Source organism: Emys orbicularis, chromosome 18 (genome assembly GCF_028017835.1).
Source record: "Emys orbicularis isolate rEmyOrb1 chromosome 18, rEmyOrb1.hap1, whole genome shotgun sequence".
NCBI classification, from domain to species: Eukaryota; Metazoa; Chordata; order Testudines; family Emydidae; genus Emys; species Emys orbicularis.
The window spans coordinates 26,565,237-26,592,698 of record NC_088700.1 but is presented as its reverse complement, the minus strand read 5'-3'; the positions used below and the strand labels follow the sequence as shown (position 1 = coordinate 26,592,698).

Genomic DNA, 27,462 nt, shown 5'->3' with positions numbered 1-27,462 from the left:
GATTGGGCAACAAAATGGCAAATGAAATTTAATGTGGATAAACGTAAAGTAATGCACATTGGAAAAAATAATCCCAACTATACATACAATATGATGGGGGCTAATTTAGCTATAACAAATCAGGAAAAAGATCTTGGAGTCATCATGGATAGTTCTCTGAAGACGTCCACGCAGTGTGCAGAGACGGTCAAAAAAGCAAACAGAATGTTAGGAATAATTAAAAAGGGGATAGAGAATAAGATGGAGAATATATTATTGCCCTTATATAAATCGATGGTACGCCCACATCTTGAATACTGCGTACAGATGTGGTCTCCTCATCTCAAAAAAGATATACTGGCACTAGAAAAGGTTCAGAGAAGAGCAACTAAAATGATTAGGGGCTTGAAAGGGGTCCCATATGAGGAGAGATTAAAGAGGCTAGGACTTTTCAGCTTGGAAAAGAGGAGACTAAGAGGGAATATGATAGAGGTATATAAAATCATGAGTGATGGGGAGAAAGTAGATAAGGAAAAGTTATTTACTTATGCCCATAATACAAGAACTAGGAGCCACCAAATGAAATTAATGGGCAGCAGGTTTAAAACAAATAAAAGGAAGTTCTTCTTCACACAGTGCACAGTCAACCTGTGGAACTCCTTGACTGAGGAGGTTGTGAAGGCTAGGACTATAACAGGGTTTAAAAGGGGACTGGATAAATTCATGGAGGTTAAGTCCATTAATGGCTATTAGCCAGGATGGGTAAGGAATGGTGTCCCTAGCCTCTGTTTCTCAGATGGTGGAGATGGATGGCAGGAGAGAGATCACTTGATCATTACCTGTTAGGTTCACTCCCTCTGGGGCACCTGCCATTGGCCACTGTCAGTAGAGAGGATACTGGGCTAGATGGACCTTTGGTCTGACCCAGTACGGCCGTTCTTATGTAGATTCTAGAGCAAGTTACATCTGATGACTCAGAATCAGGACCACAGATTTTACCAGTGCATTTGTCCTCTGATCCACTGAAACCTGTTTCACTCACTGCTGTCTCATTATTATTGAGCTGGGTGATTTCCAAAAGTTTTAGCATCACAATAATGGTTTCTCTAGATTAGGAAACATGGAGTAGATTATGACAAGGGAAAATGTGCTAGCTAACCCCTACTACTTTATTTGGGCCGGGTCAGTATAGAAAACAGTTGTGATTTTTATATGTGAATAGCTTATTCAAGCTAGTGTGACAGACCCAGACCAGTGGGGTACAGGAGTCTGGTAGAGGGCAAATATACTGGTCACTGGATGAGTAGTTTTCTGTTGCCTGAGTGACCAGAGCAGGGGCTGCACTAGAGTAATCAGGAACCTGCTAGAACCAGTTAAGGCAGGCAGGCTAATTAGGACACCTGGAGCCAATTAAGAAGAAGCTGCTAGAATCAATTAAGGCAGGCTAATCAGGGCACCTGGGCTTTAAAAAGGAGCTCACTTCAGTTTGTGGTGCGAGTGTGAGGAGCTGGGAGCAAGAGGCGCAAGGAGCGGAGAGTGAGAGTGTGCTGCTGGAGGACTGAGGAGCACAAGCGTTATCAGACACCAGGAAGAAGGTCCTGTGGTGAGAATAAGGAAGATGTTTGGAGGAGGCCATGGGGAAGTAGCCCAGGGAGTTGTAGCTGTCATGCAGCTGTTACAGGAGGCACTATAGACAGCTGCAGTCCACAGGGCCCTGGGCTGGAACCCGGAGTAGAGGGCAGACCCGGGTTCCCCCAAACCTCCCAATTGACCTGGACTGTGGGTTCTTCCAGAGGGGAAGGTCTCTGGGCTGTTCCCCAACCCACATGGTGAATCTCTGAGGCAAGAAAATCCACCAATAAGCGCAGGACCCACCAAGATAGAGGAGGAACTTTGTCACACTGGTGTCAGGAGTAGGATCTTGGGGTGCACAGCGCGGCAGAAGAGGGAGGGTGATTTAAAAAAAACAAAAACAAAGTAAAAAAAAAGAGAGGGTTTATTTTTTTCACCACAATGGATGATGTAGTGCGGGCACTGATACAAGCTACGGCGGCTCAGCAGGAGGCTACCCATGTCCAGGCAGCCGCCCAACAGGAGGCAGTGCGGCTGCAGCAAGAGACTAATCGCCTGCTGATGGACCAGGCTGCTCAAGACCGAGCTATGTTGCGGGAACTGGTAAACCAGGTAAAGTCCCTTACAGAGCTGAATCGCGGCCATGATGGGACGCGGCTCATACGGGCCAGCCATTGGTTGCAGAAAATGACACGGGAGGATGATGTAGAGGCATACCTTCTGGCCTTTGAGAGGACAGCCCTACGGGAGACCTGGCCTTGAGATCAGTGGTCTGGCATCCTTGCCCCATTCCTGTGTGGGGAGGCCCAGAAGGCCTACCATGATCTGCCTGAACAGGCTGCGGCAGACTACCCCCAGCTGAAAGCAGAGATCCTGGCCAGATCTGGGGTAACGACAGCAGTGCGGGCCCAGCAATATCACAGTTGGAGGTACCAGGAAGACAAAACCCTGCGGTCCCAATTGTATGACCTCATCCATCTCGCACGAAAGTGGTTGCAAACAGAGTCCTGGAGTCCGGAAGAGATACTAGCGGTTCTGGTCATCGACTGATACATGAGGGGACTACCACCAGACCTTCGTGCCTGGGTAAGCCAGAACGAACCCTCCACCTATGATGAGGTTGTCGCCCTGGTAGAGAGGCGAAGGACAGCGAGGGAGCTGACCCGACCAGTTAAGGAAGAGGCACCCCGGGTTAAACTAGCAGCACCAAGCCCTAAAGTTCGGGTGACTGGGCCACCAGGAGGGCCCAGGTGGAAAAAGAGAGAGGCTGAAGGCCCATCAGAGGCCACAAAGAGTCGGAGCACTGAGGGAGAAGGGGATTGTGATGTTAGACTGCCCAAACCAAGAGACCGGGGAACGCCTAGGGCTCCATACAGATGTTATGCCTGCGGGGAGTGGGGACACATAGCTGCACAGTGTCCCAATGCTGAGGAGCCTATGCAGTGCAACCTGGGGAACTGGGCAGATCCATGCTCCCTAATCCACCTTGTGGGGGGTCTCACTAACCCCACATATGTATACCAGACCAGTGAAACTAAATGGGGTAGGGACCACGGCACTGGTTGATTTGGGAAGTGCTATCACACTTATCTCAGGGAAGCTCGTGAAGCGTAGTCAGCTGCTGCAGGCTAAACGTACGGGGATAACATGTGTCCATGGGACAGTTAGTTACTACCCCACCATCCCAGTAAAAATCGAGATCCAAGAGAACACTACTGAGGTAGCAGCAGGTGTAGTCCCTAAACTCCCATACCCAGTGCTCATAGGGAGGGACTTCCCAGGGTTTGGAAACTCTTCTCTGAAATATCCCCAGATTTGTTCTCCACTTCCAGACAGGGTAGAAAGACAAAAAGGGAAAGAAGGGCAGCTAAGGCCTTGGGAACCCGAATACTGACCCAAAGCCAGAGGGTCGCTCTTGTAGGTAGACGGACCCGCGCAGCTGAAAAGGAGGCCACGCAGGAGGGAGAAGCACCTGAGTCTGACCCCCACCCTAATGCTTCTGAACCAGTAGAGGCAACAGAGACTGGGCCCCTAGATCTTGGGCAGATTAGCCCCGGGAGAGGAAATTTTGGACGGGACCAGGCAGAAGACCCAAGGTATGACAACATTAGGAAGGAGGTGACTGAAATAGATGGGGTCCCCGTGGAAGGGAAAACCCAGGGACCAGGACCCTACTTCATAATGAAGAAGGATCTCTTATACTGGGTTGCACCAGTACAGGGGCAGAAAGTACAGCAGATCCTAGTACCTCAAAAACATCAGAACGCTGTATTAAGGCTTGCTCATAGTCATCTTTTTGGGGGGCATTTGGGGGTAGAGAAGACCCTGGCACGAGTCCTACGACGGTTCTTCTGGCCCGGAGTACATGAAGAAGTGCGGAGGTACTGTGCCTCCTGCCTGGAGTGTCAGCTGCACAGTCCCCGTCCCCACTTGAGGGCACCTTTAGTACCCCTTCCCATCATAGAGGTCCCCTTCGAGTGAATAGCCATGGACCTAGTGGGACCCCTGGAGAAGACGGCTTGGGGCCACCAATATATACTTGTTGTTTTGGACTATGCTACTCGCTACCCAGAAGCCGTCCCCCTGCGGAACACGGCCACTAAAACTATAGCCAAAAAGCTGGTGGGGATCTTTGCCCGAATGGGGCTACCAAAGGAGATATTAACCGACCAAGGAACCCCATTTATGTCGAAGCTAATGAAGGACCTCTGTACGCTGCTTCATATACATACCCTGAGAACTTCGGTCTACCATCCGCAGACTGATGGGTTGGTAGAAAGGTTTAACCGAACCCTCAAGGCTATGATAAGGAAGGTGGTAAGTCGGGACGGGAAGGATTGGAACACCCTACTACCCTACCTTATGTTCGCTATCCGGGAGGTACCACAGGCCTCAACTGGGTTTTCCCCCTTCGAGTTATTATACGGGCGTCACCCCCGTGGCATACTAGATATCGCCAAAGAGATCTGGGAAGAGGAACCCAATGAGGGGAGAAATATAATAGAGCATGTAATGCAGATGCGAGACCGGATAGCCCGAGTTACCCCTATTGTACGGGAATATTTGGAGAAGGCACAGGAGGCCCAGCGAACCCATTACAATCACCAGGCAAAAGTGCGACAGTTCCAACCAGGGGATCGGGTTCTGGTGTTGGTACCCACGGCAGAAAGCAAGCTTCTGGCCCAATGGCAGGGGCCCTATGAGGTGGTTGAACCCGTGGGGGAAGTAACCTACAAGGTGCGGCAGCCAGGACACAGAAAACAAGAACAGATTTATCACGTTAACCTTCTGAAACCCTGGCATGCACAAGAGGCATGCACAACGGTCCAAAAAGACCTAACCCAGGAAAACAAGCCTTCCAAACAGGTGAGAGTGTCTCCCGATTTAACACCAGACCAGAAGAATGAGGTGTCTGAGATGATCTTCCGGAACCAAGATGTGTTCTCGACAAAACCGGGTCGAACAACCGAGACATATCACCACATCGTCACGAACCCCGAGGCCAGAGTAACAATGAGGCCCTATCGGGTGCCAGCGGCAAAAAGGGAGGAAATAAAAACGGAAATAAAAAAAATGCTGGAGTTGGGGATCATCGAAGAATCCCACAGTCAGTGGTCCGGCCTAGTCGTGCTGGTGCCCAAACCTGATGGCACCACAAGATTTTGCAGCGACTTCCGGCGACTAAACGAAGTATCCCAGTTCGACGCGTACCCCATACCTCGCATAGATGAGCTAGTGGACCGTCTGGGTAATGCATGGTACTTGACTACCCTAGACTTGACAAAGGGGTACTGGCAGATTCCCCTTGCGGAAGACGCAAAGGAAAAGACTGCGTTCTCTACACCACAGGGTCTTTTTCAATATACTGTCCTCTCTTTTGGACTACATGGGGTCCCACCTACCTTCCAGCGCCTCATAGACAAGCTATTACGCCCGCATAACAGTTATGCTGCTGCCTACTTGGACGATGTGGTCATTCGTACCCCAGACTGGGAAACCCACCTGGAGAAGGTGGAGGCAGTCCTCGATACCTTCAGGCGAGCTGGCCTTACAGCAAACCCTGCCAAGTGCGCTGTAGGGTTTACAGAGGCCAAATATCTTGGCTACATTGTGGGAAAAGGTCTGGTAAAACCCCAAGTGAACAAGTTAGAGGCCATCCAAAATTGGCCCCGACCAAGTCGCAAGAAACAAGTCCGGGCGTTCCTAGGTGTGGTGGGGTATTACTGATGATTTATCCCCCACTTTGCCACAAGGGCAAGCCCCCTGACAGACCTAGTGAAAGCCCGTGGACCTGATCTGGTGAGATGGTCTGATGGAGCAGAGGAAGCGTTCACAGACCTATGGACTGCCCTCTGCAGTAACCCCGTACTGATAGCCCCTGATTTCACCAAGGAGTTTATCCTGCAGACAGATGCATCAGAAGTTGGGTTGGGGGCCGTTCTATCACAGATGGTCGGGGAGGAGGAACACCCAATTCTATACCTCAGTCGGAAACTCCTTCCAAGGGAACAAAAATATGCAGTGGTGGAGAGAGAATGCCTCGCTGTAAAATGGGCCATGGAAACATTGCGCTACTACCTGCTCGGGCGCAGATTTGTCCTCGTGACCGACCATGCCCCTCTTCAATGGATGCAGCGGAACAAGGAGAAGAACACAAGGGTGACCAGATGGTTCTTATCCCTCCAACCTTTCCAGTTCCGTGTGCAACACAGAGCAGGGAGCCGTCATGGCAACGCCGATGGCTTGTCACGTGTGCACTGTCTGGCGTCCCAAGCTGCCCAACCCCTTGGCGTTGAGCGGGGGGAGGGATATGTGACAGACCCAGACCAGTGGGGTACAGGAGTCTGGTAGAGGGCAAATATACTGGTCACTGGATGAGTAGTTTTCTGTTGCCTGAGTGACCAGAGCAGGGGCTGCACTAGAGTAACCAGGAACCTGCTAGAACCAGTTAAGGCAGGCAGGCTAATTAGGACACCTGGAGCCAATTAAGAAGAAGCTGCTAGAATCAATTAAGGCAGGCTAATCAGGGCACCTGGGTTTTAAAAGGAGCTCACTTCAGTTTGTGGTGTGAGTGTGAAGAGCTGGGAGCAAGAGGCGCAAGGAGCGGAGAGTGAGAGTGTGAGTGTGCTGCTGGAGGACTGAGGAGCACAAGCGTTATCAGACACCAGGAGGAAGGTCCTGTGGTGAGAATAAGGAAGATGTTTGGAGGAGGCCATGGGGAAGTAGCCCAGGGAGTTGTAGCTGTCATGCAGCTGTTACAGGAGGCACTATAGACAGCTGCAGTCCACAGGGCCCTGGGCTGGAACCCGGAGTAGAGGGCGGGCCCGGGTTCCCCCCAAACCTCCCAATTGACCTGGACTGTGGGTTCTTCCAGAGGGGAAGGTCTCTGGGCTGTTCCCCAACCCACATGGTGAATCTCTGAGGCAAGAAAATCCGCCAGTAAGCGCAGGACCCACCAAGATAGAGGAGGAACTTTGTCACACTAGCTACGACAAAAAATGCTAATGGACACAAGGCCCAAGTAGATTCACCATGGTGTAGGTAACTGAGATAATTTGTGTTTCACCCACATGGGGCTGATGTGCAATCTAAGGAAGGAGGACTCATACTCCCATGATTCAGAGAAGAAAGCAGTTGATAGGAAGTATCTTTGGGTATTCACCCCAAAGAAGGGCAAGCTGCTAAAAGCAAAACTGGACCACTCACCTGGGGGAGCTGAGACTACAATGAAGGAAATCGTACTAACAGCCTTACAGGCCACATGTGGAAATTAACAAAAATATCAAAGGAAAAAGCTATTTTTGTCAGCCTGTGACGGGGCTTGCTTACCCTGCACTAACCCAGGCAGTATCAGGCCTGTGGTACTGACAGCAGAAGTCCCACTTCCTCAGCTGGACTCGGCATGCTCCAAATGCTCTGGTAGTATAAAGAGGGGAAGCCCAGCTCATTCTGGCCTGGCGGCCGCAGGGTAAGCACCTGCCTGGGAAGCTCCTGCGGAAAACCAGCCAACAACCCTTGACGGTGCCGGGAGCCAGAGGCCCCCCAGGCCTGCTGGAAGCCCGGCGACTGGAGAAACCAGACTGTCTGTGGAGATTCCAAAGGCTCATGGGAGACCCCAACTCACAGTCTGGTAGAAAGGGACTCAGGGAGGGTGGTGGAGTGGTACCTCCCCCCCGGGAAAACTCAGCGTGTTTCGGTAGGACCCCACCACTGAGTCAGTGGCAAGGTGCTGTTAGGGCCCTAGGCCGGGGCCCGGTGGAGTCGGGTGGGCCTGGGTCCCCCTACCGGAGCCGCCCCATCCCGAGGGCTGCTTCATAGACTCTGGCCATAAGGCCTTACTGCCCTGCACTAAGGGCTGCGTTACAGAGTCTGACCATTAGGCCGTGCTGCCCTGGCCCCAGGGGTGTAAACCCTCATACAGCCCTACACAAGGATTTTATGCTGTTTATCTCCCTTGTGGATTCCCTGATGATAAATAAGGTGTGACCTCTGACAGAAGCTTTTCCCAAAATCAGAGCATCTAGGGTGTCTATCTTGGGTGGATCTTCTGATGTCTCCTAATGTCTGAGCAATAAATGAAGCTTTTTTCCACACTCACAACATTCATAGGATCGTCTCTCTCCTTTTTGGATTCTCTGATGCTTAATAAGGGCTCAGAAAAGCTTTTTCTATACTCACAGCATTCATAGGGGCTCGCACCTTTGTGGGCTTTCTGATGTCTGATAAGGTGTGAGCGCCGAGGGAAGGTTTTCCTGCACTCACAGCATTCATAGGGTCTCTCTCCTGAGTGGGTTCTCTGATGTCTGATAAGGTCTGATCTCTGAATATAGGTTTTCCTGCACTTGCAGCATTCATAGGGTCTCTTTCCTGTGTGGATTCTCTGATGTACATTAAGGTGTGAGCACCGAGTGAAGGTTTTCCCGCACTCACAGCACTCATAGGGTCTCTCTCCTGTGTGGATTCTCTGATGTACAATAAGCTGTGAGTGCCAAGAGAAGGTTTTCCCGCACTCACAGCACGCATAGGGTCGCTCGCCTGTGTGGATTCTCTGATGTCTAATAAGGTGTGAGCGCCAAGGGAAGGTTTTCCCACACTCAGGGCACATGTTTTGTCTCTCTCCCTTGAGGATTCTCTGCTGAGCTGTGGTTTCCTTGAGGTCGTTGAGATTTTCTTCACAACTGATGGATTTACCCACTTTCTCCCCTGATTTGTTTCCCTGCTGCCTCTCTTCATGACTCCTGGACATGTTCTCTTGAGTTCCTTGTGGTAAGCTCCCTTGGAGTTCCATGTGCTCAGCATCTTCCTGCTGTGGATTCTGCTCCTTGTTCTCATTCACCATCCCATCATCTCCTGAGACAGACAGAGAAACCTCAGAAGCTGGGATGGAAAAGGGGAAGAGGAAAACAATGTAAGTGCTAGAGAGATGGGGGAGGGGGGAGATCAGGAAATCAATTCCCCGAAACTCTTCCCAAAAGGGGAGAGAGGAAGAGGAGATAGGGGAGGGATAGCTCAGTGGTTTGAGCATTGGCCTGCTAAACCCAGTGTTGTGAGTTCAATCCTTGAGGGGCCATTTGGGTATTTAGTTGGGGATTGGTCCTGCTTTGAGCAGGGGGTTGGACTAGATGACCTCCTGAGGTCCCTTCCAACCCTGATAGTCTATGATCAACTCAGCCTCCACATCCCATCCCAATACTCAGGATGAAGGAAGGTTAGGAATTCAGCTATTGCTACGTGTCAGCCAGGATGGGTAGGAAGCCATGAGCTCTGAGGATATGACACCTGCTGGGGGACAATCCTAGGGTGACCAGATGTCCCAATTTTATAGGGATAGTCCTGATTTTTGGGTCTTTCTTATATAGGCTCCTATTACCCCCCCTCCCGTCCCAATTTTTCACATTTGCTGTCTGGTCACCCTAGACAATCCTGAACTCAAAGAGCTCTCAAGGTCTTGGTAGGGAATCCCATATGTTTCCTTCAGGCACAGACAGTTTTTGAGTTGGACTAATGATTCCTCACCTGGGCAGGTTCCTCTCAGGATCTCTCTTTCCTCTGAGCCCTGGAGATCTGAGACCCACAGCTCTTCCCCTAGTTCCAGCTGGGACATCACTTCAGAGTTGGAAGCTGGGAACCCTGCTCAGATGACAGAAAACAAGTAACATGAGGTGAATTCATGGGACATTTGTCACAAAGAACATGGAGTTGTTTTTTTAATCCCAGCTCATTTTATATTCTGGAGCTAGCTCTCCTGGTGATCAAAGGTGCAGACACTCTGCTTATAACTCTCCACTGCTCTGCTGGTGCACACACAGCAAGACACTTCTCATCAAAGGGGCTCCTAAAACCCAGGGAAAGTAACTCCATATCACAGAAAGCCAAGTGAAAGTCACCTTGGAACTGCTTCTTACGGACAGAGAGACCCAGTCGTAATAAGACAGTCATAGGGGAACTGGGACTTACGGGGCTCAGCATAGTAAGGAATAGGAAGGAGTGAGGAGTATGTTGGGGTGCTAGATACCAGGAAAATACATTTTGAGAAGATAGGGAATATAGCAAGTCAGGTGTAATGGAAAGGAGCATGAAAAGTTTTAGAATGATAGAACCACAGAAATGTGGGGCTGGAAGGGACTTGGAGAGGTCGTTTAATCCAGCCTGTGACGGTCCACGCTCGTGGGGTCAGGGCAGCGTGGACTATCAGTCACAGTCTATAGCGACACCGTGTGGTGTAGGGCAGCGTGGCCTAGCGGCCAGAGTCTATTGCGCCACCCTTGGGTGCAGGGCAATGTGGCCTAGCGGCCAGAGTCTACAGTGCTCCCTTTGTTGCAGGGCAGCGTGGCCTAACCGCCGGAGTCCATAAAGCAACCCTTTGGCGAAGGGTAGCGTGGCCCAGCGGCCAGAGTCTATAGCACCACCCTTCGGTGCAGGACAGCGTGGCCTAGCGGCCAGAGTCTATAGCGCCACCCTTTGGTGCAGGGCAGCTTGGCCTAGCGGCCGGAGTCTATAGTGCTGCCTTTGTTGCACGGCTGCTGACAAGGACGCCGGCCGGTGACGTTGCACCCATGCTTTCCCTCCTGCCGGGAGGATCTGGGTGAACTGTTCGAGCACCACCATCTCCGCCACCTGAGGCGCAGTCAAGCCTTCTGGCTCCAACCATCTCCAACAGTGGTCCCGTACCCGCTGGGCCACGGCCCGAGGCCTAGCCCCAGGAGGATACTGTTCTTTACATAGGCGCTGGCAGTACGTCTCAGTAATGCCAGTCTGGTCTAAAATGGCTGCTTTCACCCGGGGGTACTCCAAGGCCTCTCGGGGCTCAAGGTTACGGTAGGCCGTCTGTGCCTGTCCTGTCAAATAAGGGGCTAGCATGGTGGCCCAGTGTTCTGGGGGCCACCGAGCAGCAGTGGCGACCCGTTCGAACGTGACCAGGAATGCCTCGAGGTCGTCACCTGGTCCCATCTTAGTGAGGCGAACTGGCAGCCCCACCGGAGCCTCCCCAGATCCCGCTCCTGTAGGCGTGGGGGCTGGAGCTCCCAGTGGGCGCAGTAGAGTTGCCACTTGTTGGACTAGGAGTTCCTGTTGCAATTGTTGCTGGGCAGCCAGCGCTCGAAGGAGTTGCTGCTGTTGTTCCTGGTGCTGGGTCATCTGCAACTGGTGCTGGCTGGCCATCTGTTGCATCACGTGAGCCTGCTGCTGTCGCTGTTGGGCCGCCTGCTCTTGCTGATTCTCCAGCAACCGCTTTAGAAGCTTCTCTGTATCCATCTTAGATGGCGGTGGGGCTTCCGCCGTCTAGATTCCTTGCACTGGACCTTTCAGCAGGTCCCGGGCGATGCCCACATTCTCCACCACGTGTGACGGTCCACGCTCGTGGGGTCAGGGCAGCATGGACTATCAGTCACAGTCTATAGCGACACCCTTGGGTGCAGGGCAGCGTGGCCTAGCGGCCGGAGTCTATAGTGCTCCCTTTGTTGCATTGCAGCGTGGCCTAACGGCCGGAGTCCAAAAAGCAACCCTTTTGTGCAGGGTAGCGTGGCCTAGTGGCCAGAGTCTACAGCATTGGGGTGTGGCTACCCCGGTAGGGGGGCCCGGGCCCACCCGACTCCACCGGGCCCCGACCCAGGGCCCTAACAGTGGCGTAGATGCTTGCCACTGACTCAGCGGGGGGGTCCTGCCGAAACACGCTGAGTTTCCCTGGGTGGGAGGTACCGCTCCGACACCCTCCCTGGGTCACTTCCTACCTGAGTCTGTGATGGAGTTTCCCATGAGACGTCAATTCCCCTGTGTTCAGCAGGTCCAGTCATCTCCAGGGTCTCCGCCAGTCACCAGGGTGCAGGCGGGCTCTTGACGGCTGCGATTCCCGGCGTGGTCAGAGGCTGTGGCTGGCCCTCCGCAGGAGCTTCCCCAGCAGGTCCTTCCCCTGCGGCCTCCAGCACAGAATAAGCCAGTCTCCCTCCCTTTATACTACTAGAGCACTTGGAGCATGCCCAGTCTTGCCAGGGAGGCGGGACTTCCGCTGTCAACCCCTGGGGCCTAACCCTGTCTGAGCTAGTGCGGGGTACGCCGACCCCGTCACACAGCCCATGCATGAGGCAGGAACAAGTAAACCTGGACCATCCCTGATAGACGTTTGTCTAAGCTGTTCTTAAAAACATCCAATTATGGGGATTCCGCAATCCTATTCAAGAGCTTAACTACCCTTGTAGTCACATTTCCCCCCCCTCGGATCTAACCTAAATCACCCTTGCTGTAGATTAAAATTGGGTACGGTCTTTCAATCAGCTTTGTACCCACTTCATCATAATTTCATCTAGACCAGATTTCCCTAGTTTCCCTATGGGAATGGCATGTGGGACTGTGTCAAAAGACATATTAAAATTAAGATATAGCAAATCTGCTGCTTCCCTGTACTACCCTAGGCCAATAACACTGTCAAAGAAGGAAATTACGATTGATTTGGCATGATTTGTTCTTGACAAATCTATGCTGACTACTGATCATAATGCTATTATCTTCCAGGTGCTGACAAACTGATTGTTTCATAATATGTTCCAGTATTTTTCCAGCTGTCAAAGTTAGGCCTCTCAGGTCCTCTTTGCTCCCCTTTTTAAAGACAGGTACTGTATTTGTCCTTAACCAGTCCTATGGGAGCTCATCTGTCCTCCATGAGTTCTCAAAGATAATTGTTAATGATTCTGAGATTGCCCCAACTAGTTCCTGAAGTACCTAGGATGAGGTTGGGGAATTAGATATTTTAACTCAGTAGTAACAGACTAATTCCTCTGGAAAAGGAGACTATGAAAAGAATAAGATCATGTGATCACAAGAGGGACTGACTCAAATATTCAAGGAGCCTGCAGAGAAGAGAGACTGTGGCTGCTGCAAGTAGTGGGGGCGGGGGGGCGGTAGTCCTCAGAAGTTTCATTACCAGCCTATGACATCACCAAGAAAATGCACATTTATGCCAGGGAAGGAGTCACCTTGTGACTGGGAGGAATGTAAGGAATCAGAAATGGTGTCTGCGGTCAGTTTGTAGGGAAGAGGTGTATGGTGGGGGGAAGGCACTGAATAGTGGAGAGCGAAGAATGGGAATCATATTTGACAATATGTAAAACTAAGAGAAAGTGGACTCTGATTAGAATGGAGTGCAAGCTCTACAGCAGGGGTCGGCAACTGACGGCATGCGAGCCGATTTTTGATGGCACGCTGCTGCTTGCCGGGGTCCTGGCCCCACTCAGCCCCCCCGCCCACCAATCTCTCCTGCGGGGGCAGGAGGCAGAAGCTTGGTCCTGCTGGCAGCCAAGCTTCCCTCTCCCCCGCTTCTTCCCCCAGCGTGGTGCTTTCCTGCCCCTCCCCCTCTCCCTCCCTCCCACCGATCAGCTGATCGCCCTTGCCAGGGGGAGAGCGGAGCCGCAGCGTGCTCACTGCTCCAGAGAGGAGGCAGAGAAGGGGGTGGGGATGGGGCCCTGGGGAAAGGGGTGGGGACGGGGCATATCCCCTCCAGCCCCCTGCCGTGAGCACCCCCACGAGCCGAACACCCCAGCCCGCTGCCCTGACCCCTGAACCCTCCCCCACACACAGCCTTCTGCCCTGACTCCTGCACCCCCCACACATACCCAGCCCTCTGCCCTGACCCCTGCACCCCCTCACACACCTCCAGCCCCCGTTCTGACTCCTGCACCCCCCACACATGCCCAGCCCCTCCACACCCCATGCCCTGACTCTTGCACCCCCCCACATCCCCATCATGAGCACCAAACGGGAGCTCCTGCACCACCACCCCCCACATTCCCACCTGCACCCCCGGTCTGGGGTCCCGGCTGCCAGCCCCTTGCCAGCCGGGGTCCCGTAGGCCCTGCTCAGCCAGCTGCCGAACTAGGTGAACGGAACCCCAGGCCAGCAGCGGGCTGAGTGGGCCAGCAGCGTAAGATCAGCATTTTAATTTACTTTTAAATTAAGCTTCTTAAACATTTTGAAAACCTTGTTTACTTTACATACAACAATAGTTTAGTTGTATAATATGATGATGTTCGTCCATCGTTATCGATGAAGACCTCAACAACTCATTCTTTTGATGACCGGGCTTTGTGCGTCCGAAGATGACTGATCAGTCCGATTCAGGCGTGGAACGTCCTGTCACACGTCGGGCAAACATGTAATGGCACTGTCGATGATGTACGAGCAGCTCTGGACTTGCGCAGCTCACGCTTTTTTTCAGCCTCAGCAATACGCCTCGCCTCAGAGGTATTACTGCCTGTGTGAATGAGGCTGTGCCATGCTGAATGGTTCAGTGCGAAGGTTTCCCATGTGGCGGTGTTGATCTCGAAGGACTTCAAAGAGGTCTTCAGCGTGTCCTTGAATCGATTCTTTTGTCCTCCATGGGAGCGCTTTCCCTGAGTGAGTTCTCCGTAGAAGAGCTGTTTAGAAATGCGTTCATCTGACATTCTCACAACATGTCCGGCCCACCTGGTCTGGGCTCTCATCAGCAATGTGTGAACTGACGGCAGACTGGCTCTAGTAAGGACATCAGTATCGGGCACTTTGTCCTGCCATCTGATTTTTAGAAGCTTTCGCAGACAGGAAATGTGGAAGTGATTGAGCCTTCGTGCATGACTCCGATAGACCGTCCACGTCTCGCAGGCGTACAGCAGAGTTGGAAGCACCACTGCTCGGTAGACCTTCAGCTTCGTTGATAGGCTGATCCCTCGACATTCCCAAACATTGAAGCGCAATCGGCCAAATGCAGAGCTGGCTTTAGCAATTCTGCAGTTTACTTCATCATCGATTGACACTGCTCGGGAAAGAGTACTGCCCAGGTACGTGAAGTGGTCCACTGTCTGAAGTCTCTGTCCATTTACAGTGATGGACGGTTCTGAGTACGGAGCGTGGGGAGCTGGCTGGTGCATGACCTCAGTCTTCTTGATGTTAATAGTGAGACCGAAGTTATTGCATGCAGTTGAAAACTTGTCCATACTGGCTTGCATTTCTGGCTCAGTACTAGCATTCAGAGCACAATCATCGGCAAAGAGAAAGTCTCGAAGTACAGTTTCCTTCACCTTGGTGATGGCATGCAGTCGCCTCAGATTGAATAATTTCCCATCAGTTCTATACTTCAGGCCTACTCCTTCAGTGCAGTGTTGAAAGGCATCAGTCAGAGTTGCAGAGAATATCATGCTGAACAAAGTGGGTGCTAAAACACACCCTTGCTTGACGCCATTGGTGACTGGGAAGGCCTCAGATGTTTCACCGTCATCCAGGACACGAGCCATCATACCGTGATGAAATTGACATACCATTCGTATAAATCTGTCTGGACAGCCAAATTTCGACATGATCCTCCACAGGCCCTGGCGACTGACAGAGTCAAATGCTTTCGTGAGGTCCACAAAAGTTGTGTAGAGTTCACGATTCTGCTCATGACATTTCTCCTGTAGCTGATGCACAGCAAAGATCATGTCAATAGTCCCACGACCTTTGCGGAAGCCACACTGTGATTCTGGCAGTAAGCCCTTCTCCAGGTGAGTAATCAATCGGTTCAACAGAACCTGTGCAAGAACTTTCCCCGCTGTAGAAAGCAGCGAGATTCCACGGTGATTGTCGCATACCTGGCGATTGCCCTTCCTCTTATAGAGGTGCAAGATGGACGCGTCTCTAAATTCCTGTGGAATGGTTCCCTGCCCCCAGAAGGACTGAAACAGCTCAGTGAGTTTCCGTAGCAGCACGGGTCCACCGACTTTGTACACCTCTGCTGGTATGGCATCTGACCCTGGGACTTTGCCACTTGACAGCTGATTGATAGCTTTCTTCACTTCGTCCTCTTCTGGTGAAGCATCCATGGAGTCATTGACTGCAACTTGGGGCATCTTGTCAATGGCTTCATCATGGATGACTGAGGGGCGATTGAGAATTGCTTCAAAGTGTTCAGCCCATCTCTGGAGAATCTGCGTCTTCTCTGTAAGGAGCACAGTACCATCAGAGTTCAGGAGGGGAAAGCTCCCAGAAGACTGTGGACCATAGAGTGTGTTAAGGGCTTCATAAAACTGCTTAAAGTCGTTCCTGTCCGCATATGCCTGTATTTCATCTGCTTTGGCGCTCAACCACAAGTCCCGCATTTTGCGCAATCGGTTCTGTACTGTTCTGCGAACGTTGATAAAGGCGGTCTTCTTTGCCGCCGAGGATGGATCGTTTTGATATGCACGATGCAGGCGGTGCTTCTCAGCAAGTAAGGCCTGGATTTCTGCATCATTTTCGTCAAACCAGTCTTGCCGCCTGCATGTGGAGGGCCCCAATACCTTCGATGCAGCTGTATAGACAGACTGGGAGCGATTCCGCAACACTTTTTCAGCGTCATCCTCAATACGAAGATCAGCAAGCTCATTCTCTAGGTCTTCCTCTAGATTTTCAGTGATGCGCCTGTTCTTCAGCTTCGACACGTTGATCCTTTTGAAAGCCTTACAGCCTTGTGGTAGTCTCTTCGGCATGATACGGAGCTTCATTTTGGATACTATGAGCCTATGATCCGTCCAACAGTCAGCGCCACACATAGCTTTTGTAACCCTGACATCTTGTCTGTCCCTTCTCCTGATGATGACATAATCGATCAAATGCCAGTGCTTGGAACGGGGATGCATCCACGAAGTCCTGTTGCGGGTAGGAAGGCGGAAGACCGTATTGCTGATCAGAAGGCCATGTGCTGCACAAGTTTTCAGCAGTAACAGGCCATTGCTGTTGCACTTTCCCACTCCATTTTCCCGATGACTCCTTCCCAGGCTGCGGCATCGCATCCGACTCTTGCATTAAAATCGCCAAGCAGAATCAGCTTGTCTGTGCGGTGCACTGACGATAGCAGAGTATCTAGTTCTTCGTAGAATTTATCCTTCACATCCTCTGGGTTGGTCATTGTAGGAGCATATGCGCTGATCAAAGTAGCTTGTTTTCCTTTTTGAAGCAGAAGCTGCATTGTCATGAGCCGGTCATTCATACCGTTGGGGGACCTGGCAAGTTTCCGAACAAGATGATTCTTGATGGCGAAGCCAACTCCAGGTTCGCGACGCTCATCACTGCTGCGGCCACTCCAGAAGAATGTATAGCCACCACCTGACTCGGATAGCTGTCCTTCATTAGCAAGGCGAGTTTCGCTAAGGGCTGCAATGTCAATGTTGTAGCGTGCGAGCTCTCTAGCGACAAGTGCTGTTCTTCTCTCCGGTCTGTCTGCCGTGATGTTGTCCAGTAACGTGCACACATTCCATGTGCCAATAGTGATCGGTGTCACTCTAAGTTTTGTTTTTGTTCGACCGCTTTTATGGGATCCCCGCCAGCCGCGGTGTGCTGGCCAGGGTAAGGTGAAGCAGGCAATGTTTAGGGCACCTTTTCTAGCCCCCTCCTCGTTCTACGGAGGTGAGCAGTGCAATCCTGAATAGGGCTGCTCAGTTGCTCAAGAAGATGCCGAGCTCCACTGCTGCTTCGGTCAGTGAGGAACGACCACTATGTGCAGGTCCGCGGCTACAGCTCCCAGTGTATCCACACCTGCTGCTTCGTCGCTCGCCCATCGCCACAGGACTTGATATGATGTGGTATGATGTCGAGACTTGCGCGTGAATTGGATTAAAGTGAGGGAGAGTTGCGCAACGTCAGCCTCACTCTCTCTTCCCAGTTCCTATCTGTATCCAGTGGCAGGACCGAAGTCGAGACGGCTGGAGATAGGACAGGGCACAGTGGATGACCAGGACGCCTACGTGTCTTGTCGTGCTCTTAAGCATTCCACAACGCTTGCTGTCACCGCCTTCCTGACCATTGAACCAGATTGAACCAGGTTGCCTCAGTCAGTCGGATCCAGCCTTCGCATGCAATGGGTAGACAGGCCCTGACTCACCGAGAGTCTCATACTCATCAGCTACCCTCACCTGGTTTAGCATGCCTGTCGAGACGGTCTCCGGGGTGTGGCCGCTGTCGCATGCTGACAGCTACTTGGAGCCACAGGTGAGAGCTGGGTGTCAAGTGGGGACCAAAGTGGATGAGCTACTCCTAGGAGTACGACTGCTCCCCCATCAGAGGTACTACCCCTCCCTGACAACCCCATACAACCCCATACACCTTGTAAACGGTCCGAGTCGGGGCTCGACCCTTAGGGACAGGAGGGGAGCCACACCGACTCCCTACTCACAGAATAAACAGTCAGTTAGCTCAGGACTCAGACCCTTAGGTGCAGGGGCTGAGTAAGCCACAGTTAAAGAGCCCAGGCCCTCTGGTGCAGGGGCTGGCCAAACAAACAGTTCGGGAGCCCAGGCCCTCTGGTACAGGGGCTGGGCCAACAATCAGTTTAGGAGCCCAGGCTCTCTGGTGCAGGGGCTGGGCCAACAATCAGTGTAGGAGCCCAGGCCCTCTGGTGCAGGGGCTGGGCAGGCAAACAGTTCAGGAGCCCAGGCCCTCTGGTACAGGGGCTGGGCCAACAATCAGTTCAGGAGCCCAGGCCCTCTGGTGCAGGGGCTGGGCAGGCAAACAGTTCAGGAAGGCCCAGGCCCTCTGGTACAGGGGCTGGGCCAGATAAGCAGCTTAGTGGCCCTGGCCCTGGTTCAGGGCGGAGCACAGACAGTCAATTGGCTCAGGCCTTCTGGTGCAGGGGCTGAGCAACCAGGCAGGTAAGGGGCTCAGGTTCCTACCTGACCGTTGGGTGAGGGGGAAGCCTGCCACCCGTGAGTGCGGGTGGCAGGGGGGGACACAGGCCCACCCACTCCACTGTGTCCCAGCCCGGGGCCCTAGCTGCGATGACTCTCGCTGCTGGTCAGTGGGGTGTCCTGACCGAAACACACTGACATGGGCTCACATTCGTCTATAGCCTGACCAGGGTCGGCTACCCCCGGGCTACTTCCAGTATCCCCCTCAGGGCCTACCTCGTCCGTGGCACCGGGCTCGGTCCAGTCCATCAGTGTGGGCTCCTCTCGGCCGGGGCTTGGTGGCAGGTCCGGCAGCTCCGTAGGGAAGTCCGGCCAATGGGACTCGGGCGGCTCCTCCGGATAACAACAGGGCCGCAGGGGTTCTGGTGGGGCCTCCCCTTCGGGGTCGGTGTGGGGGAGTTCCAAGGGCCCCTCCCAACGACGGGAGCGGACGGGCTCCGGCGGCTCCTCGTCGTAGTGAGCTCGGGGCAGCTCCGGCCAGCTAGGGCGTCCGCCTCTGGCCTCAGAGGTATCCTGGCGGGGAGCTCCCGGCCGCACGTCTGCTCCCTGCGGTGGCCGGGGCCTGACTGAGCTCTGGCGGCCGGCCTTTATACTTCCTGTCCCGCCCCGTGACTTCCGGGGGGCGGGGACAGGCGGCGGTGGCTCCGCCCACTCGGGTGTCTGCAATGGGGCTCCCTCTTCAGGACAGGAGGGGAGCCACACCGACTCACTACACACACACCCCCTCAAGACTGGCCCCCGCGTATCGGGGCCAGGTCCTTCCATTTCCCTTAGGCGGGATAGGAAGTCCGCGTTGGCATGGTCCTTGCCAGCCCAATGCTGCACAGTAAACGCATAGGGTTGCAAGGCCAGGTACCAACGCATGATGCGTGCATTATTATCTTTCATACGCATCAGCCACCGGAGGGGGGCGTGGTCTGTGACCAGGGTGAATGGTGCCCCGAGGAGGTAGAAGCGGAGGGCATCACAGGCCCACTTCACGGCAAGGGCCTCTTTTTCTACGACCGCGTAATTCCGCTCCCGAGGGAATAGCTTCCTGCTGAGGTATAGCACGGGGTGGTCCTCTCCATTCACTTCTTGGGATAGGACTGCCCCCAATCCCACCTCGGAGGCGTCGGTCTGAAGGATAAACGGGCGATTAAAGTCTGGGCTGTATAGAACCGGCTCCTGGCAGAGGCACTTCTGAAGCGTCCGGAAGGCGGCCTCGCATTCTGGGGTCCATTGTACCTGCCGGGGGCGGTCTTTAGTCAGGAGCCCAGTTAAGGGCGCCGCTATGGACGCGAACTGGGGAACAAACCGACGATAATAGCCAGCGAGGCCCAGGAATTGCCGCACGTGTCGTTTGGTCGTCGGGGTGGGACAGTCCAGAAGGGCCTGGATCTTTCCCACGAGGGGTTTGACGCACCCCCCCCCAACCGTATAGCCGAGATATGTGGTTTCCTTCCAGGCAATGCGGCACTTCTTGGGGTTGGCGGTCAGGCCCGCTTGTCGCAGGGATCTCAGGACTGCCGCGACCCGGGGTAGATGGTCTTCCCAGCGGCGACTATAGATGACCACATCGTCGAGGTAGGCTGCCGCATAGTCCTGATGGGACTGTAGGAGATGGTCCATCAGTCGCTGGAAGGTGGCAGGGGCTCCATGGAGACCGAACGGCATCCGCATGAACTGGTATAGCCCAGTCGGAGTAGCAAAGGCGGTTTTCTCCTTCGAAGCCTCGTCGAGGGGGATTTGCCAATAGCCCTTGCTGAGGTCGAGGGTGGTAATAAACTGGGCCTCCCCCAAGCAGCCCAGTAACTCGTCTACGCGGGGCATCGGGTAGGCGTCGAAGCGGGAGACGGCGTTTACCCTCCGAAAGTCGATACAGAAGCGGCGGGTGCCATCTGGCTTGGGCACCAGGACCACCGGGCTGCGCCACTCGCTCTGGGACGGCTCAATGACGCCCAGAGCAAGCATGGCCCTTACCTCTTCCTCGACCTCTTCGCGCACCCGATACGGCAGAGGCCGGGTCGTCTCTCGAATCACCTTCCCAGGCTCGGTCAGGATCGAGTGCTTGACCAGGGTCGTGTAACCTGGTACTGCGGTGAAGGTTTTTTTGAAGGCCTGCAGGAGACAGCCGGCCTGTTTGTGTTGCTCCTCCGTAAGTGAGTCGCCTAGCAGGGGTACCGGGTCGTCATCTGTCGAGGGCACCCGGGGTCCCAATTTCGGCTCGGGCGGGTACGGGTTAATTAAGAGGCCCTCCCGGTCATGCCACCACTTCAGCAGGTTCACATGGTACCGTTGGGTCCCCTTGCGTTTATCCGGTTGCCGTACCTCATAGGTGACAGGACCCACCTTGCGCACCACGTCGTAAGACCCCTGCCAGCGGGCTAACAGTTTTGACTCACTGGACGGTAAGAGGAGCAGGACTCGGTCCCCGGGTTGGAACTCCCGGACTTGGGCCCCCTTGTTGTAAGTCCGCTCCTGGCGCTCCTGCGCCGTCTTCAGGTTCTCGCGTGCCAGGGCCCCGGCCTGGGTCAGGTACTCCTGTAACTGGAGGACGTACTTTAAGAGGCCCTGGGCGGGAGAAGCCGACTGTTCCCAAGTTTCTCGCATCAGGTCCAAGAGGCCCCGCAGTCTGCGCCCATACAGTAGTTCGAACGGGGAGAATTTTGTCGAGGTTTGCGGCACCTCTCGGACGGCTAATAATAGGGGCGGCAGGAACTGGTCCCAGTGGCGAAGATCCTCTGCTGGGAACTTCCGCAACATTCCCTTCAGCGTGCGGTTAAACCGCTCCACTAACCCGTCCGTCTGCGGGTGGTAGACGGAGGTGCGGAGTTGTTTGACGCCTAAGAGGGCGCAGATCTGCTGCAACAGTCGGGAGGTAAAGTTCGTTCCCTGGTCGGTGAGGATCTCTTTAGGCAGCCCTACCCGTGCAAAGATCTTCATCAACTCCCCGGCGATGGTCCGGGCGGTAATACTCCGCAGAGGAATGGCCTCCGGAAACCGGGAGGCATAGTCTACCAGCACCAAAATGTACTGAAACCCCGCCGCGCTTTTCGGGAGCGGGCCCACGAGGTCCATTGCGACCTGTTCGAAGGGTGTCTCCATCAACGGCATGGGGATCAGTGGCGCCTTGGGTATCCCGGGCGGCGCGACCAACTGACAGTCTGGGCAGGAAACGCAATATTGCTTCACCTCCTGGTAGACTCCCGGCCAGAAGAAGCGCGTCAGGATCCGGGGAAGGGTCTTCTCCTGCCCCAAGTGTCCGGCGGCCGGCACATCATGGGCTAGCTTCATTACGGCCCGCCGGTGACACAGGGGCACCATCAGTTGGGTCCGTGGTTCCCGGGTGCGGGGATCACGGTCTACGCGGTAGAGGCGGTCTCTGCGCAGCTCAAAATGGGGCCATCGGTTGGCTTGCTGGGGATCCGTGACACTCCCGTCCACTGCTGCGAGCTGCTCGTAGAAGCGGCTGAGGGTCGGATCTTCTCGCTGGTCCCGACAGAAGTCGGTGTCAAAGCGGGGTTGAAGGGCGGGCTCCGGCTGCCGCCCCGTCTCGTCTGTTCCGTTTACCTCGGTCGCCGCGACCTGCTCGGTGGTCTCGGGGGCGGACCCCAGCCGATCGGCCTCCAAGGCCGCCGTTGGACGAAGCACTTCCTCGAAGGCCGGCCAGTCCCGACCCAGGATCACGGGGTACGCGAGGTGGGGAGCTACCCCGACCACCAGATTTCGGGTGACACCCGCGATAGTCAGGGAAACCTGGGCACTGGGGTAGGGTCGGACGTCCCCGTGAATGCACTGTAAATAGATCCACCCCAGGCGGGTATCGCTCTGCGGTACCAGCTCCTTCCGGACCAATGTCTGTCCACAGCCAGAGTCGATCAAAGCCTGGGTGGTTCTCCCCCCAACGGCCGCCGGGACTGTCAGCTTGGGGTTCAGGGCTGGTCGGGCTCGATTTTGGCCCGCCCACACTTGTCCATAACTGCAATCCATTTCTGGACAGTCTCGCTGGAGGTGCCCCATCTTTCCACAACCGAAACAGGGACCGAGTTCAAGCCGCCTGCTCCGGGGTCCCACTCGACTCGGGCTCCGGGGGGGGCTCCGCCGAGCCCTTGGGGGCCCCTGACCCGGGGCCGGTGGCCCTGTCCGAGGGGTCGACTCCGTGTGCCGGACGCGGGGCTCGTGGCGGGAGTCGGGCCGGGGTTCGGGGTGCCTCGGTTCGCTCGGGGGGTTCCCCTTCTTTTCGCCGCGGGCGGGTTCGGACCCCGCGTTGGGGCATCGGAAGGTGGGACCCACTGCATTTTCGGCGGCGAGGAAATCCTCCATCAGTGATACCGCGATGGCCAGTGTCGCCGGCCGGTGGCGGAGCACCCAGGCCCGTCCCCGGGAGGGTAGAGTGTGTATGAACTGCTCTAGTATAACCTGTTCGGTCACTTCCTCCGCCGTCCGGGTGTCGGGTTGCAGCCATCGCCGGCAGGTCTCTTTTAGGGCCTGGGCCACCAACCGTGGTCGGGCTCCGGGAGGGTAAGTCTGACTCCGGAACCGTTGTCGGAAGGTCTCCGGACTGACGTCGAGAGCGTCCAGTATGGCGGCCTTCACTTGGTCATAGTCGCGGGCTTCCTCTGCCGCCAATCCGCGGTAGGCCACCTGGGCTGCCCCGGTCAGATAGGGGGCCAAGAGGGTAGCCCATTGGTCCCTGGTCCACCCGGCGACGAGGGCTACCAGCTCGAAGGTGACCAGGAAGGCCTCGGGGTCATCGTCCGGACCCATCTTGGTCAGATGAAGGGGAGCAGACAAACGCGGCATCCCCGCGGCCTCCCCCACTGGCCCCGCCACGGGGTGCGGGAGCGTAACCAGCAGTTGCTGCAGCTGGTTTCCCAACTGCTGTACCAACCGCTGTTGTTGCTCCAGCTGGGCCGTATGCTGCTCCTGTTGGAGTTGGAGATGGGCGGCATCTCGCTGCTGCTGCTGCGCGAGCTGAGCGGCCTGCTGTTGCTGCTGCTGCAGCAGCTGGGCCGTCTGCTGCCGCTCCTGACTCTCCGTCAGTAACTGGAATAAACGCTCCAAATCCATGCCTTGGTGAAACGGGGGGGGCAACGGCCACTCCCCTTCTAGCCCCTTCTCACAGGGGCAGGGGCTCGCAGGCCCCACGTTGGGCGCCACGTGTAAACGGTCCGAGTCGGGGCTCGACCCTTCGGGACAGGAGGGGAGCCACACCGACTCCCTACTCACAGAATAAACAGTCAGTTAGCTCAGGACTCAGACCCTTAGGTGCAGGGGCTGAGTAAGCCACAGTTAAAGAGCCCAGGCCCTCTGGTGCAGGGGCTGGGCAAACAAACAGTTCGGGAGCCCAGGCCCTCTGGTGCAGGGGCTGGGCCAACAATCAGTATAGGAGCCCAGGCCCTCTGGTGCAGGGGCTGGGCAGGCAAACAGTTCAGGAAGGCCCAGGCCCTCTGGTACAGGGGCTGGGCCAGATAAGCAGCTTAGTGGCCCTGGCCCTGGTTCAGGGCGGAGCACAGACAGTCAATTGGCTCAGGCCTTCTGGTGCAGGGGCTGAGCAACCAGGCAGGTAAGGGGCTCAGGTTCCTACCTGACCGTTGGGTGAGGGGGAAGCCTGCCACCCGTGAGTGCGGGTGGCAGGGGGGGACACAGGCCACCCACTCCACTGTGTCCCAGCCCGGGGCCCTAGCAGCGATGACTCTCGCTGCTGGTCAGTGGGGTGTCCTGACCGAAACACACTGACATGGGCTCACATTCGTCTATAGCCTGACCAGGGTCGGCTACCCCCGGGCTACTTCCAGTATCCCCCTCAGGGCCTACTCGTCCGTGGCACCGGGCTCGGTCCAGTCCATCAGCGTGGGCTCCTCTCGGCCGGGGCTTGGTGGCAGGTCCGGCAGCTCCGTAGGGAAGTCCGGCCAATGGGACTCGGGCGGCTCCTCCGGATAACAACAGGGCCGCAGGGGTTCTGGTGGGGCCTCCCCTTCGGGGTCGGTGTGGGGGAGTTCCAAGGGCCCCTCCCAACGACGGGAGCGGACGGGCTCCGGCGGCTCCTCGTCGTAGTGAGCTCGGGGCAGCTCCGGCCAGCTAGGGCGTCCGCCTCTGGCCTCAGAGGTATCCTGGCGGGGAGCTCCCGGCCGCACGTCTGCTCCCTGCGGTGGCCGGGGCCTGACTGAGCTCTGGCGGCCGGCCTTTATACTTCCTGTCCCGCCCCGTGACTTCCGGGGGGCGGGGACAGGCGGCGGTGGCTCCGCCCACTCGGGTGTCTGCAATGGGGCTCCCTCTTCAGGACAGGAGGGGAGCCACACCGACTCACTACACACCTCTATAGACTTATAGAGAGAGACCTTCTAAAAAACTTTAAAATGTATTACCAGCACGCAAAACCTTAAGTTAAAGTGAATAAGTGAAGACTCGGCACACCACTTCTGAAAGGTTGCCGACCCCTGCTCTACAGCAATAGGGATTGGGCAGCGATTCTCTCATAATAGGCTGGGATCCCCTGCAGCTCTAGATCCCCCAAACCACCCCCTTTCCTCCACTAACCCCACCCTCCCCACTTGCCCTTGGGCCATTCTAATGTTAAGTTGACCCATCATTCTGGGCGGGTGGTGAAAAATCCACACCCCTGAGTGACATAATTAAGCCGACCTAACCCCCAGCATACACTGCACTAGGTCAATGGAAGAATTCTTCCATCATCCTAGCTAGCTCCTCTTGGGTAGGTGGATTCATTATGGTGATAGGATAAGTCCTACGATTGCTCTAGTTAATTTCTACACTGAAGTGCTACTGCAGCACAGCTGCAGCACTGCGGCTGTAGCATTTGATGAGTATACAAACCCTTAGTCCTGTTTCTCCAAACCCCTGCATTGGAGTTGAGCTGCTCTGTGTTATATGTAGGTTATAGCAGAGCACCAGCTCTGCCACAGTTATGGTGAGCCCTACTTTCAGTTTAAAAGTTGACTATTCGAATGGCTCTGAAATGCAGAAGTGTTCTTGTATTATCATGACATTTGCTACTCTCTGTGGGCATGCAGGGTACAGTTCGTAGTTTAAATTTGGTGTTATTTGAGCAAGGAGTTCCTGAGATTCCCCCCGATTCCCTCCAAAAAAGAACCATTTTAGAAAATCCCCATGCTCTCACAACATTTGCACACACCTAGGATGAATGTGAGCTTCTAATTGTCCCTGAAGGATCTCAGTCACTTGGCATTTATCTCAGCTAGTTCAGGGCACCCAATGCCTCCCTGAGGAAGCAGTATTGAAAAAGTGAAGTGTAAAATTGGGAATTTCAGATCAGCAGGAGCCAAACTGATTAATCAAAGAGATTGAAATGCACATGTGTAGGAAGAATAAGGCTCTGTTAACAGCAGAGGGTTTCTTGCAATCAGCTATCACAGAATTTGGTTGTCTCTAGCGGACATGCTGGGGCATTTGCTGAACCGGAGCTACATTTGAATTTGAGCCCTACCATTTACAGCTTTCAGACAATGTACGTTGAGCTTTTTTCTTACATTTTATTTGGAAGATTTGCCTTGATGCCAAAATTTCTGGGGGAAAAATATTTTAAAGTACTCGAATCCAAATGCAGATTTTCATTTTAGTTTTGCCAGCGTAGCTGTGTCATTTAGCTACATGACAAATCCGTATGAGGAGAGATTAATAAGACTGGGATTTTTCGGCTTGGAAAAGAGACAGCTAAGGGGAAATATAATTGAGATCTACAAAATCATGACTGGTGTAGAGAAAGTAGATAAAGAAGTGTTGTTTACTACTTCTCATAACACAAGAACTAGGAGTAACCAAATGAAATTAATAGGCAGCAGGTTTAAAACAAATAAAAGGAAGTATTTCTTCTTACAACACACAGTCAACCTGTGGAATTCCTTGCCAGAGGATGTTGTGAAGGCCAAGACTATAAAAGGGTTCAAAAGAGAACTAGATAAATTCATGAAGAACCAGTCCATCAATGGCTATTAGCCAGGATGGGCAGGAATGGTGTCCCTAGCCTCTGTTTGCCAGAGCTGGGAATGAGCGAGAGGGAATGGATCACTTGATGATTACCTGTTCTGTTCATTCATTCTGGGGCACCTGGGGCACTGGCCACTGTCGGAAGACAGGATACTGGGCTAGATGGACCCTTGGTCTGACCCAGTAGGGCCATTCTTATGTTCTTAGGTAAACTGAGAATGTATAGAAAGGACAACAGAACATATTTTTCTGAGAGAATATTCTTGGCAATGAGGTTTCCTTTGTCTAAAACTCTATATAATGATACTGATATGGGAATTTAGCTGGGGGAATGAGAACTGTGCGTTCCTTCCAGATGCAGGAGAGACATAGATCCAGCTCTTAATCTTACAACAAAGGGTGGTAATGTATCTATTAAGGCTCGTTATTGAGCAGAACCCATCATCAGCTTGGAAGCATGTCCTCTGCAATGGTGGCCAAAGCATGAAGGGGCATACCAATGCTTAGCATATCTGGCACACAAATACCTTGCAATGCCAGCTACAAAAATGCCACGTGAATGCCTGTTCGCACTTTCAGGTGACACTATAAATAAGAAGCAGGCAGCATTATCTCCTGTAAATGTAAAGAAACTTGTTTGTCTTAGCAGTAGGCTGAACAAGAAATACAACTGAGTGGACTTGCAGGCTCTAAAGTTGCACACCGTTTTTTATTTGTGTGCAGTTATGTAAGGAAAAAACCCTATATTTGTAAATTGCACTTTCACGATAAAGAGAATGCACTACAGTGCTTGTATGAG

General features: G+C 54.1%; 1 protein-coding gene across 1 annotated transcript in view; it reads right to left on the bottom strand.

Moving 5' to 3' along the window:
• The window catches only part of LOC135891452 (zinc finger protein 774-like), a 51,966-nt gene that overhangs the window by 23,173 nt on the left and 1,331 nt on the right, over positions 1-27,462 (bottom strand). Inside the window, exons 2-3 of the mRNA XM_065419006.1 lie at positions 9,568-9,681; positions 8,314-8,898 (exon numbers count right to left, since the gene is read on the bottom strand). Of these exons, the coding sequence (XP_065275078.1) occupies positions 8,314-8,898; positions 9,568-9,681 (699 nt within the window). The remainder of the gene's footprint in view (positions 1-8,313; positions 8,899-9,567; positions 9,682-27,462) is intronic.